At 28.1% G+C, this 18,463-nt stretch overlaps 1 protein-coding gene across 5 annotated transcripts in view; it reads left to right on the top strand.

Annotated features, from left to right (window-relative positions):
* The first annotated feature begins 7,707 nt into the window (after nucleotides 1–7,707).
* Nucleotides 7,708–18,463, top strand: part of LOC100161259 (acetyl-CoA acetyltransferase, cytosolic) — a 23,452-nt gene continuing 12,696 nt past the window's right edge. For 2 of the 5 annotated variants that reach the window (XR_003838950.1, XM_029486762.1), the window contains exon 1: nucleotides 7,789–7,921. Coding sequence is in view for 2 of the 5 variants with exons in the window: in XM_029486762.1 (XP_029342622.1) it covers nucleotides 7,876–7,921 (46 nt within the window). In the remaining 3 variants the exon portion in view is untranslated. Of the gene's footprint in view, nucleotides 7,922–13,671; nucleotides 13,794–13,908; nucleotides 14,022–14,152; nucleotides 14,353–16,538; nucleotides 16,769–16,846; nucleotides 17,036–17,198; nucleotides 17,362–18,104; nucleotides 18,274–18,335; nucleotides 18,406–18,463 lie in introns of those variants that run through there. The other 3 variants (XR_511031.3, XM_001951826.5, XR_003838949.1) reach the window with 3 other exon arrangements.

The raw sequence follows: 18,463 nt of genomic DNA, 5'->3' as shown, positions 1-18,463 counted from the left end.
CGTCTCACGTGTGTACAGGGTGATTCACCAACCATTTTTTCTTTTAATAATGAATTTATTCAAATTATGATTTTTGTTTATTAAATATATATAGATACTTAAATACCATATTTCCATTTATTGATATATTTTATGCTACTTATAAGGAGTGACTTGTAGCTATAAAAACTACTGTTTTTTTTTATTGAAAACCCCACTTTTGTACTGTAAATTATTTAGTAAAGAATATTTTTAAAAATAATGTTAATGTACCTATCTAATTTATAATTCAAATGAGTGGTTTTTCAGTTGTTACAATGTATACACTATTTACTAAGGATAATAGCCCTTGAAAATGGTTTTCCAAAATTATAAAATACTTAGATGTCACATTGAATCTAGTATTTATTTTATTTGGACCATTTTTACAAATTTTAAATGTTTATAGTTTTAATAATAAGATTTTAATATTCATTACCACAATTTTCAAATCACCATAATTAGCCCCCATAATATTTCCCAAAATCTTTATTATGGCCCATGGACCATGTTTACAATCCTTAGTACACGAGATTAAATATGATTATGCATAATGTTATGCACAGTGGCGGATATATCATAGTTCTGAGGGGGTGGGGTGAATTTCAAATCCACAGAGGTAATGACGTTTAGTAGGTACCTAAATACCTAAAAAAAAAAAAGGGTCACTCAATGTATTGTGGGTCGCCAAATTTAAAAAAATTCTCAAAATGGGTCAGCAGATAACAATAGTATAAATATTTATAATCAATGGTTATAGGCTAGAGACAATATTGTAATATAGTGGTGGCGAAAAGCCCAAGGGGGAGGGGGCGGTTCACCCCCCCCCCCCGGATATCCGCCGCTGGTTATGCATGATATGTTTGTCAAAATGTACAGAAAAATTATCCATCAAATAATTTACGGTATAAAAGGTGGATTATCATTCGAAAAACAGAAGTTTGTAATTCCGCAGAACACTCCTTAATTAGTAGAAGCTAGACATCTCGAGAATTTGAACATATGGTCGTTAAGTATATCTAAACATTTAAAAAATCAGATTTTGAATAACTGCATTATAGAAAGAAGGGGCAAACAATATGAACATTCTTGATGAATCACTCTGTATATGTATGACGTTGGATCAATGAGATTCAAATTTCTAACCGAATGAATTAACACGGATCGCTGCGCAGTTGCCTTGATGTACCTATTATATTATATATAGGTATACATAGGGTAATGTTAGATATACATATAATACCGCCACATCTCGAATAAACACAATTTTACCTATATTATGTATTATAATGTACTATTATTATACCGAAAATTAATCAGCATATATACCCTGGTGAGCTATTTTGAATTTTTAATGAACGCGAGTTGTAGCTGGTAGGTATATATATACGTACAAACCAATCGATCTGTGTGTACGAAAGCCCAAGGGGCGGTATGTTGGTAAAATATCAAAAAATTCGGGTACCTTTTGTTATTAAAAAATCCACGTAGACAAGACGGACGTGTGCATCGAAGAAAAAACCATTAAAATGTTATATAGGTAGGTAATATAATACATTTTATTATAATACCGTAGTTGAACAGTCACAACATAAAGTCACGCGTATAATTTGCTGAAGTCCAATTTTCTTTTCTATAGATATAGGTAAATTGAATTATATTGTTTTTAGCAGAGGTCTATAATATATTACCAATTTTATATTATTGTTAATATTATTACAGGGACTAATTTAATCCTTATTGAATAATTTTATTACGGACAGAAATATTTTACCAGGATTTGTTACCATAAAAAAATTTACTAGAGAATAGCCAGTCACTCTTGAGCCCTCCTCATAATTGTATTATATATTTATACTGAAGGACTAGTGGAGGCAACGTTTTAAAATTTAAACAATTAAATTAGACTATTATTATTATATTATACATTATATCCGACTCTGTTCGGGCATATAATCAATTATTTTCTATTTATATTTTAGATTATTACTTAGTTCATATTATAAGAGTGTGTCCTCGACAATAATAAAATTGTGTTAAAATAAATAACTGTCCATAGATTAGTATAGACACCAGGCGATTAATTTAATTAAAACCCCGATTGTTTCGGAAATTATTAACTTTTTGGAAAATATGTTTTTTACATAACTTTAGTTCATTGCAAAACAAGATTTTTAAAAATATGTTCATAATTTTTTATTATTTTAGTATTTTATTGTTGTTATTTTAAAAGTTTTATACATTTATGAATGATAACGTAATTTTTTCTAAAGCATAACATATTTTTAGTATTTTTATATATATAAATATATTGCTTTATAATAAGAAACTGAAAATGTACAAGTATGCGTTGTCATTAAAAAAGTAAAAAATTATAAGCTCGTATTAACTTTATTTTATATAGGTAGGTACGCATGTACAATCTGTAAATTTTATATTATTTACAATAAGCATATATATAATATATTATAATGTGATATAGGTTGATATACATCATGAAAAAAGCTACAGTCACCCAATGGTGACACTTTATACATTATTGATCGGATTGAATAATGATTTATACTTATAAATCAACTTTTACAATGCTATATATTTTAATATTTGTCTATTTGATATTTTAGATTCTGAGTGGAACAATGAATGTATTGATTTTACAATGATGTGTGTTTTTTTTTAAATTTTTTTTTTTAAAATTTTTTTTTGTGTCTGTCATCACCTTTTAGGACAGTAAAAGTGCTTGGATTTTCTTCAACAGTACTTTTTCTGATAGGAAAGTGAATCTAGTTTGTACTTTGGCGGGTCAAAAGTAAAAATTTCCCAGTAGTTTTCAAAAGCAACGTGAAAAACAAAAGAAAAATTAAGGAAAAATGGGAATTTTTACGCAAAATCTGTTTTTGAGAAAATCGATTTTGGTTTTTAGTGCAACTCTAAAACAAATGACCGTAAATTCATAAAATGTTGACTGAGTGTTTATATTAGCATTTACTATACACCATAACATTTTCCAAATATTTTGACTTATTTTGAGCTGTTTACGGACATTTGTAGTTTCCTTTTTTTTTTTATTTTTTTTTTCTATAAATATTAATAAAATTTTATTTATTAGTTAAAAAAGCTTGAAAATTTAAGAGAAGGTTCCTATTATATTGTTTCAAAGGTGGATGAAAAAAATTAAAAATCCATAGCCACAATTTTTTTTTATAAGCATCTAAAGTTCAAATATTGACAAAATACGTAAAAATGACGAAAATTTGCAAATTATTTTGAGTTAGAAATTCATGAAAAATTTTCTTTTTAAATCTAAGATTTGAAAATGTAATACAAAATTCCTCATAAAATTGTCTACCTATTTCAAAAAAAAATGTCTACAAGCAACTCAAATTAAATTTTTATGAGTGTTTGAAATTCATATTTTTACAACATTTGATATTCACTCGATTTCTCATGTTACGATTTTGTTGATACTTGAAAATTTCACTGAATGTTTATATTAGCATTTTCTATACAAGATAAAATTTTGAAAATAATTTGACTCTTTTTGAGCTGTTTACGGGCATTGTAAGTTTGCAATTTTTTTAGTTTTTTTTTTCTATAAATATCAATAAAGTTTTATCTGTTGGGTCAAAAAGTGTAAACATTTAATACAAGACTCCTGATATATTGTTAAAATAGTAGTTGAAAAATATTAAAAATATATATGCACAGTTTTTTTTTATAAGCATTTAAAGATCAAATGTTGACAAAATTTATCAAATTTAAAATTGAATAATTATTTTGTAGTTAAAAATTCATAAAATGTTCAACTTTTATATCTAAGGATTGAAAATTGAAAACAAAATTCCACGTAAGTAGCTTATTCTGTTACCAAAAAATCTAAAAAATACATAAGCACAGTTTATTTTCATAGTGATTTTAAGTTCAAATGTGGACGAAATTATATATTAAAAAACCTAGAATAACTATTTTTGTTATTTTTTTGTGATAGTATAATATTATTCCGTATTCGTGGGTACTTGAAACTTCTAAAGTATTCTAACGCGTTATAAGTACCTAATGGATATTGTGATATGATTAACTTGGAATTTATTATAGATACCTATTATTGGTCAATTTTTTTTTTAATACCATAGATAAGTATATAATATATCTTATACTTAGACTGACATACCGTCTCCGCTCAGAATCGTTTTTCTTATACAGTGATATTATATCATTGAATTCAAATTTAATACTATCCATTATACAGTGACCCACTTGTAACCTACTGTACAGCAAAGCGACATCCACTTACCCACCTTTTTTGTTTTAAATGTCGAACGAGATAATTAAATTAGTTTGAAATAATCATATCTACATATTACATAAAAAAAATGTTGAACTTACTCATATATATTTTTTATTTTCCACATGATTATTATTATTAATTACATTTTCAAAACTCTCTATTATATAAAAAACATTTTGTATACTTATGACTCATCTTTCATATATTTAATTTTTTCAATATTTTAAATTACAGATATTAAATTTCAAGATGCAATGGGGGTTGACATGGGCACCGATGAAGGGGTTGGTAAGCCGCTAGTGTCTAGTATCATTATCCGTAGGTTCCTATAATGTAATAATTCATAATATATTGCTGACGATTGTTTTATTAATATCGTAGACATTGGTTTCATAACGTGTATAATGTACATAGGTTATAGGTACCTACTACATATTAAGCTATTATATTATTAGATGCTGCTGTAGCAGTTTTAAAGTATCTTATATTTGTATTATTCATATTAGAAGGGCATCAAGTGAGTCTACTTAAATACTACATATACCGGTATAATAATTAAAAGTAAGAAAAAACGTATTTAACCATATAATTTTTCATACGCAAAATGTATACTTACCTTTTACAATTAGAAAGAGTTTCAGTTGGATTTTAATATAATTGTTCACTTTATAATTAAAACCAAAAATCTAGAGTAATTTATACACATTAAAGGGGTTTTTAAAATGCGTACATTCTACGACATTTATTTGTTTTTAATTCCAACAAATGTAAGAGTGTTTTAGTACAGTTTATATATTTTTAGCCCTTGGGGGTGTAATTTTTAATTAAGAAAATAAGAAAGCTTTATGCTTTCATAAATTTACTTGTAAACTTTTCTGCGCTCATACCTACCTATATGGCTATACCAACTATACCCATACTATACGAATACGAGTTACCTATATTATAATGATATAAGACATAACTGCGAACAATTAAACCTTCCTATATACGAAATTACACCCAGTTAACGAAAATTTAAATATTTCTACAGGTACATGGCCAGCACTCACAATTCGCAAGTACCTACACATATTTTTGTGTTAATTCGGTTGAAATGTGGTAGTAGGTAAGTATACTCTGTTTACTGTAATAAATAATATCAATTTTAACGGGAAAATTATTTAATTATCATATTATACTGTCGTTTGCTGAGACGCGTGCAATATTTATATTTTAATTTTTCACGTGTAAACTCTTAATTCGTATACTCAATCTCGCTAACTGAAGTATATATAATGAAGTTTATTTTGATTCGGAAATGTTTATCTTGAAAGATAGCTGTATAGTGCATAGTGTAGGTATACGCATATATACATAATAAAAATAATTTAAATTTAACACTTAAGTAGCGTGAATGCGACGAAATAATATAAAGAAGTTGTATTATAGGTATAGGCAATGCTTCACTGCTATTACTTGAGGTAAATAAAGTCGTTGTCGACGTTATAATAAAATTGCGTAGGTATAAGCCGTAAGCCCGTGCAGCAATCACTTTTGCGAGGATTTAATAATAATGACATTTTTACTTTTTAATGTTATATTTACTTAAGAAAATAAAATCTCAATTTAAAAAAAAAAAAAACGTCAACAATTTTTTTCCAGTTTGCGCTTAGACTATTTTATAATAAACTAGACGACCCGTCACAGCTTCGCCCGTGATTGGTTGTTTATTTTGCCTTCGGACGATGATAATTTTTCATTCAAATTTTATCGTTTAATGTGATCGGTAAGTAAATATAAAATATAAAAACGGTCAATTAAAACGAGTTGAAATGTTTTCTAGTGGTATTATTTACTGATAAATGTATTTTTTATAAATGAAGCTGATCCGGTTCACTTCAGTTGCCCGTAAAAAAATCGCAACTTTAAAAAAATTGGGATTGTTCAACTTTTTTTGAGTGTAACTTGCTGCAGCCTGCAGTAAGTACAACTCAGCCACCCTGGTAGGTAATCTGACTACGTCGAATCGCGGACAAAGGGTAACTCGTTCATCTTGGTAGGTAATGTTCAATAATTCGATTTGATGCAAGCTTGTACCTGTCACCTGATCTGTCCAAATAACCAATGGCAACCACCAATCTATACTATTATATAAAGAGGAGTTGTTAGTTACCGTTGTTGAGAGTAATGTATAAATTGTTTAACACTTGGCAGGACTAAATTAAATCAAATTTGCTAAACTATGTATACAGTATATACACATCGCATTATCACAACTATTATAGCTATACCGCATCATAATCAATATGCATATGATCGTAAATCCTTTATAGAAATTATGCTAAAACTATAATAAATAAAATAATTTAAATGACTATGGTAGAAAAAGTGTCCGAGTTCTCTTGAGCTTTGGCAGTAAGTTGGAAGTATTTTAACATTATTATTTCTTATACATACCTTATACGAGTTATACCTATACCATGTAGTTTGTACGATTGTCGGTCAACTTATAATAGTCATAACTGAAGCTTTCGTGTATATTTCAAATTCAGCATGCTCAAGTTCAACATGAGTTAACAATTATAAATTTACTATAGATTCAAGTGAACTTAAAATCGAAATACTGATGGAAGTTTTTTGAGCATTGAATTTATCCACCACCTACTACAGTGGGGTTCGACATTAATCACTATACTATAGTATATTATATGCACTTTATAATCGTACCGTTATTTTACTCGTTTCTGAAATGGAAAAAATTCTATAAATAATATAATTGTAAATTTGTAAAACGCGTTTTAAACTTTTAACAGTATTTGATTTCACCGGAGACTTTAGCGTACCTACCTATACTATATATTTATTTACCATAAGTATTACTCACAATAATTACTGTCAGTACATGAGGAACATGTACCAAAATTTTTGAATTTTATGTTTTTGGTATCCCTGAATTCCTATTTTTTTATCTATTTTTTGAGAGTGGCACGATCTATGTAACTATATTATTCAATTTACTATTAATTAAATAAACTTATTGCACTTGAATCAGGTATATTGGAAATTGATAACAATAAAGCCGTAAAACTTAATGTGGACTTCTAAGTAATATACTTGTTGACGACAATACCGCCGCATAACGAAATATGGCCTTGTTGCACTAAAAGAAGAATAACTGATGATATCTTACTAATCTGCTATTGAATCTTAAAAAAACTCTCCTAAACAATTTACATTTTTTGATATACGGCCCTCTTGTACTGACAGTTATTATGGCATACTTATAGTAATTAGTAGGATTATTTTTATTTTATTTATTAGTGGTTTATCTTTTATCTACGAGTGGTCGTTATCAACTTAGTGCCTGCCTATAATAGTATTATTTATATTTTTTTATTTTAGAATTTGTTAATTAGTCTTATGTGTGACTAGTTTTACTCACACTAAATAAGTGTAAATTAATTGTTATCTCGATTTTTTTTTATAGAAATATCTGTTCATTTTAATTCAATCTAAATAGTCTTATGTAGGACTCGTTGAAGCTTACAACTCAGGTTTCAATAATCTAAATTAATACTCCATTTAACATGGCTGATGAAGTATATATTGTATCTGCCGTCCGTACACCAATAGGTAAGCATTTAAAATGTTTTAAGGGGTTATTAGATTTAGAAATGTTGAATATTCCAGAATTGTTTTTAATTTTTATTGATAAACCGGAACAAATTCACTTTAGCTACCCAGCTCATTTTTGAAATTTTTTTTTTGAAATATTCATATTTTAACGAATTAAGAATGGTGGGGCAAAAAAATATTTGCGAAAACCATTATTTTGGAAGTTATAGCCATCCAATGTTTGCGATTTTACGTTTATGCGGATGCGCGCAACGCTAATTGACTGCCAAGCCCTGCGATATAACAACATTTTTTTTTACGTTTTTTTCAAAAAAATCGAAAATAAGCCACGATTTTTTGTGTAAAACCACCTTGGGCAGGCCTCGGAATTAAACAAAGTTGTTAAAAAGCACATAATGTGTTAGCGTTGCCACTCGCTCGCCAGTGGCGTATTTAGTATTTTTTGTAGGGGCGGATGACAAGAATTTTAGCTTACAGATTATGATGTAATGATTATAATCATAACATACATATTATATAATTATAATAGACATGTATTTAAAGAGCCATGGGGGCGGATTTGTCCCCATATCCGCCCCCGTAAATACGCCCCTGTCGCTCGCTGTGCTTCGCTCGGACAAAAAATGTGTAAAGCCACCTTAGGTGGGCCTCAGAATTAATAAACTGGGTTTACCACTTTATACAATTTTTATGAATTTTATTTTAAGTTCAATAACAATTTATATAAAATAAAATAAATAATAACAGTTTAATAATAGTATATATTATTATAATGAACTACTAAAATTATACAATATTCAATAGTAATACTATAAATAAATAAAATTAATTTTAGATTCTGAGTGAAACGATGAATGTTTTAATTTTACAATGATGTGTGTTTTTATTTTTTTTTTTGTGTCTGCGTACACGATAAGTAGTCGAAATAATACTTCGATTTTCAACTTCAGTATCTTGTTCGATGGGAAAGTAAATATTGTTGGTCCATTGGGGAGGTCAAAATTTAAAATTGCCAATAGTTTTTAAAAGCACCTGGAAAAACAACATAAAAATTAACGGAAAACGGGAATTTATACGCAAAATTGGTTTTCCAACAAATCGATTTTGGTTTTTGGTGTAATTCTAAAACAAATGAACGTATAAACATGAATTTTTCACTGGTTGTTTATATTTGCATTTTCTATACACTATAAAATTTTCTAAATATTTTCATTAGTTTTGAACTGCTTATGAACATTTTCAGTTTCCAATATTATTAGTCTTTTTTTCTATGAATGTCAATAAAACTTTATTTGTTGGGTAAAAAAGCATACAATTTAATACAAGGCTTCTACTATAATGTTACAATGAGATTTAAAAAATATTCAAAATACATAGGCACAAATTTTTTTTTATAAGCAATTAAAGTTCAAATGATGACAAAATACGGAAAAATTACGAAAATTTGCAAATTATTTTGAGTTAGAAATTCATAAAAAACTGTCTTTAAATCTAAGATTTGAAAAATGTAATACAAGGTTATTCATAAGTTTGTCTACCTTTATCCAAAAAAAAAAAAATGTCTACAAGCAAATCAAATTAAATTTTTATTCGGGTTTGAAGTTCATATTTTCGCAATATTGGATATTTACTCGATTTCTCATGTAGCGGTTTTGTTATTTTTTTGTTATTAAAAAACGAATAACTGTACATGAAAATTTTACTGATTGTTTATATTTTCATTTTCCATAAACCATAAAATTTTGAAAATATTTTGACTTTTTTTAATTCAAAGCTCCTGATATATTTTTGCAATAGCAGCTTAAAAATATTAAAAATACATATGCACAATTTATTTTTATGAGCATTTAAAGTTCGAATTTTGACAAAATTTATCAAATTTAAAATGTTATGATTATTTTGTAGTAAAAACTTATAAAATGTTCAACTTTATAGCTATGGAGTAAGGAATAAGGATTGAAAATTTAAAACAAGGTTCCACGTAAATAGGTTATATATAAATTAGTTTATTCACAATAATATCAAATATACTTAGTAATAACTAATATCATAGGCTGATTGACCGTTTTCGTTCAGAACCGTTTTTCTTATATAATGATATTATATCATTGAATTCAAATTTAACATCAACCATTACAGTGACCCACTTGTAACCTAATATACAGCAGAGCGACATCCACTTAGCCACTTTTTATTATTAACTAGCTGAATAACCCGGCGTTTCCCGGGAAAAAAATTGTGATTAATTAACTCCTTTTGGGTGTAATTTGCTCTGCATAGGTATGGAAGCAAAATCATATTATATTTTAATTTTTAGCCATCCCGCGTGGCGTTGCCCGTGAGTTTCGCTTATGGTTATGTGAGCAGTATATTATCAGGTAGGCAATCTACCTGCGGTAGATTGCGGACACAGCGAGATGGGAAATAAAATATAGCCTATTTATTAGTACAGCTTTGTAGTTGAAAAAAATTTGGATACAGTATACTTAAAATAGTAGGTATTGAAGTTATAGTTGATCATCCCGGATTTTTAGGAGTATTTAATGTTTATATATTAATATATTTTGGGGGGTTATTTTATTTTATTTTTATGGACAAACCGGCGTGATTGTACCTAGCTTTGGGAAATAATTCTCATATAATATAGCCTGCAACCAAAGGTGACCATTAATGAACCAAAAATAAAGTTTCCACACTGAATCTTAGGATCCCTGTCTTACCACCTGTTTAAAAAGCGAATATCAGAAAATCCTTTCTTATTGCATATCTAGAGGAACCACTAAGTATTCCAAATATCAAGTTCGCACGTTTTGTATTTTAAAACCAATATCGTATATTTAATTATGATATTTCTTGATAGATGGCGCCACTATTATATTCTTACAACCCCTTATTTTCCCTTTTAGGGATTGAATTTCCAAAAATCCTCTCTTAGCAGACGCTAACATCATAATAGCTATCTATATGCCAAATTTCAGCCAGATCCATCTAGTGGTTCCGGCTAGGCGATGATGAATCACTCAGGACAAGTAATTTTATATCATATAGATATAGATATAGATATAGATATAGATATAAATATAGATATATTTACCTAACCTACTTCTTGTATCTGTTAGGTACTTGAATATAATGATATAATTAAACAATGTATGTCGCTTATGTTTTAAGCTTGCTTTAAGTGTGCTTAACTAAACAAAAGTACCTATAGGTACTTACAAATTTAACTTGTGCTAAGATTCTTAGTAATGATATACGTCTTTTATTATAATTTGATATATATTTATACTATATTATTTATCTACCATTTTAGATTCTAAGCGAAGCGATGAATGTATTGATTTACAATAATATGTTTTTTTTTATTAGTTTTTTTTTGTGCCTGTTATCAACTTTTAGAACAAAAAAATGCTTAGATTTTCTTCAACTCAGTGGCGGCTATCCTAGACTCTAGAGTAGAGGTGTAGCACCCGCTACACCTTTAATTAGAGGTGGGTGGGATGGGTTGTCTATGTAATTGTTTGTATGTGAATAATACAGAATAATACTTTGGAATATTTGAATAGTTTAATTTATAGTAACTATATTTATAGAATGTAGATTGTAGGTACTACTGTACTAGATGTCTAGATTTATTAATTAAAAAATAAAAATTAATGAAAACCTCATAAGTTGGTCTACCTTTTAAAAAAAAAATGTCTACAAGGAAGTCAAATTAAATTTTTATGAGCGTTTGATCTTCATATTTTTATAACATTGCATATTCACTCGATTTCTCATGTAGCGATTTTCTTATTTTGTTGTTATTCAATAACGAATAACTGTAGATACATGAAAATTTCACTGAACGTGTTTATATTTTCATTTTCTATTCATAGGTTTCTGAATTTGAAATTTCACTCTTGTTGAAATATTTCAATGAAATAATGAAAAATATTTGTTTTTCTTTTGAATGTGTTCGGTTATAGATGATTAGAAATAATATATTGATTACACACTTAGAAATAAAGAAAAACATATTATTTTTGTTGATTTATTATTTCATATTTGTATATTCTATATATAGGTAGTTCTGAAAAATATTTCTGGCATTATTTTGAGAGTAAAATTTGTTGAAATGTCCACTTGGAATTTGGTGACTATAAACTTTTAGATATAATAAACATTTTATTTTATTTTTAATGAAATGAAATATTTCAATAAAATAAATTTTATGAAATTTTAGAACCCTATGACTATACAGCATAAAAATATGAAAAATGGTTGATTCATTTTGAGCTATTTATTACGAACAATTTCAAATTTTAATTGTTTTAGTTTTTTTCCTACAAATATCAATAGATTTGTATTTGTTGAGCCAAAAAGGGTGAAAATTTAATACAAGGCCCCTGATATATTGTTACAATAGCTGTTGGAAAACATTAAAAATACATAGGCACAATGTTTTTGAATAAGTATTTAAAGTTCGAATTTTGACAAAATAATAATTATTTCGTAGTTAAAAATGTATAAAATGATCAACTTTTATAGCTAACAATTGAAAATTTAAAAAAAGGTTACAACGGAAATAGGTTATATATAAATTACTTTATTCACAATTATATCAACAATTATTAATATACTTAGTTGACTGAAATAATTTGTAAAAATTAGTATTTATTTATAATTGGTTGCTATTGGTTATACGGGCAGATCAGGTAGAAGCATGCATCAAATCGAATTTTTGCTCATTGGTGGTGAGTTGGACTTACTTTTAAATATTAAAAATCTTAAAAGAGACATTTTTAATATTTAAAAAAAAACTATACGTCATATAGAAATTCTGATTCTTGCGTCTTCTTAAACACATAAAACCACACATTTATACGTAAATAAGTTTCAAAAATAAAATGTTTAGGAGGGTAAATCGTTGTGAGAAGCGAGGAACTTTTACACGTCTTTTTTCAATTGCTCATAACTTATTGAATAATGTGAGTAGAAACGTAAGACCTATACCATTACCCTTAGAATTGAACATTCATTCAAATAAAAAAACTTACTTTTTGTGTTGTGTGCTCCTTTAATATTTATTTTTTTCTATACTTATATAATTAAAGAAATACTTTATCATGAAATTTAGAAATTCTTAATAGGTTTTAAAATGTAATGGATTACCTTTATTGGCCATTAATTATTCTATTAATGTTTATTGTTTATGAATTTAAAGATAAAATAAAAAAGTTACATTTTAATAAGACTCAAGTTGATTTTATGATTTATATTTTTGATCATTAAACTTATGAATATCTAGTTCAGATAATTATTGTAAATTATTGTTGGATGTACACCAATTATATCGGTAATTTAATAGTACAACATAATATCTCCTATTACATATTATTTGATCGCATACATTGAAGACAAGTAATATATTTTTGTTTAAATTGAAATATGGTTAAATAAGGGTTGCATGAAACTAATAAAAATCTCATTTAATTCAAAATACATTTTTTCAACAGGCCAGAAAAAAACCATTCAAGGTCCGCCATACGGTGGACCTATGGATTATGGTTGATGGTAACCTAGTGGCTAGTACTATATAGTCAGAACATTTTGAAATGTAGATTTACATTTTATTTGGATGTGTTATGAATATAATGTATACGTATGATGTATTTCTTCTGTACATCTGTTTGATTTAATGAAAAATCTTTGACCACAATTCACCTTTGGTTTTGAATATAATTAATATTATGTATTTACTCTAGGTTCATTTGGCGGTTCATTGTCGTCTTTGAAAGCTCACCAATTAGGCTCCATAGTGATTTCAGAAGCACTTAAAAGAGCTAATGTCAATTCAAATGAAGTGTCTGAAGTTATTCTTGGACAGGTAAACAAAAATATATACAATATGTCACATTTTCAGTACTTAATAATACACGTGCTTGTAAAAATATATAAATAATAATATATAAATTATATGAATATTTTATTGTAATTTATAGACCCTTACAGCTGGACAAGGTCAAAATCCAGCAAGACAAGCTTCGATAAATGCTGGAATTCCAATCACTGTACCTGCTCATGGTATTAACCTACTCTGTGGATCTGGGCTGAAGTGAGTTGAAATTTAAAATTATTCATGAACATTATTTATTATATATTAGGTACCTACATAGAAAACTAACTAGTTAGTCGTGTAGGATAAAAATTATTTAAATTATATAAAAAAAGGTGATTGTCCCCTAGGTCTGTGGTTCATGGATACCAGTCAATCAAATGCGGAGATTCTTCAATTGTCATTGCAGGTGGCCAAGAGAGCATGAGTAACGCTCCTCATGTTGTCAATATACGATCTGGTGTCAAAATGGGTAACACAGAATTGATAGATACGATGCTATACGATGGTTTGACAGACGCATTTAACAACATACACATGGGCATAACTGGTAAGAAATCAAACAATTATGTAAAAGATGGGTTTGTATTTAAATTAGTTGAGTTATTCTAATATCTACCTATTTAACTGTGGGTTTTAGGTAAAAATAGAACAGTTTTTTTGATTTTTTAATTTTAAAGTAAGGTATGTTAATTACTACTTTTTATATTTTTGTACTTAAGCTAAAATGTCCAATAAACAATGAAAATGTAGGTAAAAACAAAAGAATTTACAAAATTTAACAAATTTACTTTGTATAGGTAGGTAAATAGCACGTAAGTCTGAAATATTGTGGCTTATGGCATTTCAACCTGTAATGGCAGTTTGTGTACATCTGGTTTGCTACAACGATATTTAAACATTTTGATTTAAAATTTAAATATTGAAAAAACTGCCATTATACGTTAAGTTTTTCATTCTTCATCTCAATAACTTACTATTTTGGAAATATGGAGCAGGTTTTTTTTTATTTTGTCCATTATGCATGAACAAGGCTGGACTGGCAGGCAAGATACCTGGAGTTTCTGGTGGGCCGCTTGTTTGAATTGGGCTGTTTGTACTCGTAGGGACGTTTTTTTCAGTGTTGTTAAGAAACGCGTTCCTAAAGGAACGATTCCTGAAATTGATTCCTTTTTAGAGGAACAAATGAAGGAATAAATTTCATTATTTTTTAAAGGAATAGGAATGTGAATCAATTCCTTATTTTTAGGAATAGGAACGTAAATATTATAATTCTTTTGTTCTTCTCGGAAAAGTGTAAAAAAACATTTGGGGAGAAAAATTATGTATTTTTGTTTACTTATCATGTTATTAATCTATTAAAAAAATTATAGACAAAGCTACCAATTTTTTATTCACATATGACTGTGTTCTGATTAGTAATAATAACTAATAAATTTATAAATGTATAATAACTAATAACTCATGAACCACGAGGAACGAGGAAAAGAATGAGTTCCTTTTTCATAGGAACTAGGAATTGGACGAGTTCTTTTTGACATTAAATGAACGAGGAACTGAACGAATTCCTATTTATACTAAAAGAACGAGGAATTGAACGGATTCCTATATAAAAGGAATTTTAACAACACTGGTTTTTTTCTAGGTTTATCGGTTAAGGCTCATCCTGTCGACAGACATAGACACATTTTCTTATGCAATTGTATTAGAAAACTATTTAGAATTAAGAAAATTCCTCAAAATAAAAAATGAAATGAAAATATATAAATTGTCAAAACTACATGCTTGTGTGATGGGTCATATATGTCTCTACTGCGTTTATATGCAGCAGTTAATTCGCATTGATTTAATGCGAATTGATTTAATGCGCATTAGGGAGCGAGTTTATATGCACTAAAATATCAAGATTAGAGGTCGGGTAAAATTAAGTTAATGCGAATGTTTTTTAGTCCATGTTTTATACTTTGTATTCCATGACCAAAACAATAATAAAATTTTTTTTTAAATTCCCGCGAAAAAATTAATTCCCATTAAAGCGTTTACATGCATTTCTTAATCCCGGAGTAAGAGTTAATTCGATTTGACGAATCGAATTAAATAAGAAATGCGCATTAGTTTAATGCGAATTAAAAATGCGTTTATATGCACCCAACTCCCGGATTAACTCAATGCGCATTAACAGCTGCATATAAACGTGGTATTTGTTAATCGGTAATCCCTACCTTATCGTAACCTACGTCTGCACCGCCTAAAATGTGCGACAATTATCAACACACAAACTCTCATCTATTTTGGTGTCACCATAGTGGCTGCACTAAGGTATAAATATTATAATATGCTCGGTAGACACAATTTCGCAAAAGAGCTCAAACCTTAAAAAATTGCTTAATATGTATTAATGTGTATTTTGGAGTCTAAACATATGTATTTTAAATGAAAGTGATAACATTTCTTAGTTCTAACTAATTTTTAATTTTTAATAACAGTATTAAGTGTTCAAATTCTCAAAATAATATCTAATAATTTTACATGAAAATATATGTTTTTATGGTTGTTTTTATAGGCATACCTAGATGAGCCTATTTTTTTTATTAGAGATTTTTGACCCAGTCCAGCCCTGTACATGAACACTTTAAATCTTGTTTTAGTGTCCTTTTGAAAATAGAAAATAAATTGTTTTAATATTTACAAACATTTTATTTAAAACTATTAATTAATTAAATATGTTCTTTTCAGCTGAAAATATTGCTGAACAGTATAATATTTCAAGGGAACTTCAAGACAATTATGCTTTTGAGTCTCAGAAACGGACAGCAGAAGCTCAAAAAAATGGTTACTTCAAAGATGAAATAACACCTGTTGAGGTGAAAATACGACAGAATACCATCGTATTTGACACAGATGAATATCCAAGAAATGATACAACTTTAAATTCATTATCCGCATTGAGACCAGCTTTTAAACCTGTTAGTTTAAAAATCATTAGACATACATATAATATAATTTTAGAAGTATCTAATTTGAATGTTTTTGTTCATATTTAGAATGGTGGTGTAGTCACTGTCGGAAATGCATCAGGAAGAAATGATGGTGCTGCAGTAGTCCTTTTAATGAACGGAGAAGAATGTAAAAAACGAGGTTGTACTCCAATGGCTAAAATCGTTGCTCATGCTGTGTGCGGGCTTGATCCAAAAATAATGGGTATGGGACCAGTACCTGCTGTGTTTAAGACGGTAGGTGTTAACAATTTCTATTTAAAGCCAAATATAATTTTAATACAATGTAATATAATGTACAGCTGTAATCTATGAAGTCTACAAATAGCTATGTATGCATGCTCAACATACTTAACACTTAACATTGAGTAATTAACTAAAAATGTTACCACATTAATAGATTGAAAAAGCTGGTTGGACAATGGATAGCGTGGATATTTTTGAATTAAATGAAGCATATGCTGCACATTCAATTGCTGTAGAGCGTGATTTAGGAATATCTTCAGAGAAAGTAAACATTAATGGAGGTGCCATTTCATTGGGTCATCCTATCGGAGCATCTGGTATGATTATTGTTTTTATTATGTGATAGACGCTTAAAATTAAATTAAACTGAACTGTAATATTATAATTAAAACACAGATAAAGAGTATGGTAAAATGTCAAAGACTACACTTGGTCGTCACAGGTTTTAAATTTTACATAAAATAATTAATTGATGTCAAATAATTATGAATCATAATATTGGATCGGCCATTCAGTGTGTTTAACAAGAAAGAGCCATACTTTATAGTACAAATTATAATCATATAATTTTTTTTATATTATTTATCCATTTGGTAACTTAGGCCATTAGCTATTTGTAGGGGGGTGGTACGTTCGGATTGGAACATGTGTGTGTATGTGTGGCAAGAATTTATCTCTAAAACACAGGTGGTTACTCATCTAGGAACTAGTGACACTGGCCGGTCCTTGTACTCAGAACACGTTTCGTGACTGAATGCAACCACCGCCGCCACCAATCATATTATTTATATTGAATTAATTATTGCATAAGTATCAACTATCAATATTTAGACCTTTAGAACAATAAATTGCTTAATTAAATTTGCTTAACTAAATTAATATTGTATATAAAAACACACATTTTAAATATAATTATTTTATTTTACAATTAAGTACCTACAATTTATTAATTAATCAATTTGAGATAATATTATGAACCATAATATAATACATTGCAATGAAAATGAGCTTTTAAACAATTGAATTCATGTAACTAAATTACGTGGTCCATTTAATTTAGGTGCTCGAGTATTGGTTACGTTGGTGCACATATTGTTAAGGACCGGCAAAAAACGAGGAATAGCATCCTTGTGTATTGGCGGAGGTATGGGTATTGCTATTGCTGTCGAAACATTATAATCAACGATCAATGTTAATTGTTCTCTGTACAAAAGTACATCAGACTGTAGGTAGGTACCACTTATATAGATCCAAGTCCAAAAATGTTATTAATTCTTGATATTTGTTGCAGGTTAAATTACTGAGGGAATATAATATATTGTGCATTATCAAACAAAGGAAAATTAGTTTTGCTCAAATCAGGGTTGTTAATTTTTTTTTAATCTTGTATTTTATTTAAAATGTTTTTTTGTTAATGGG

The sequence above is a fragment of the Acyrthosiphon pisum genome, chromosome A1 (genome assembly GCF_005508785.2).
Source record: "Acyrthosiphon pisum isolate AL4f chromosome A1, pea_aphid_22Mar2018_4r6ur, whole genome shotgun sequence".
In the NCBI taxonomy this organism is placed as follows: domain Eukaryota; kingdom Metazoa; phylum Arthropoda; class Insecta; order Hemiptera; family Aphididae; genus Acyrthosiphon; species Acyrthosiphon pisum.
Note: the sequence above shows the minus strand (reverse complement) of the source record. Positions and strands in the feature narration are given on the sequence as shown.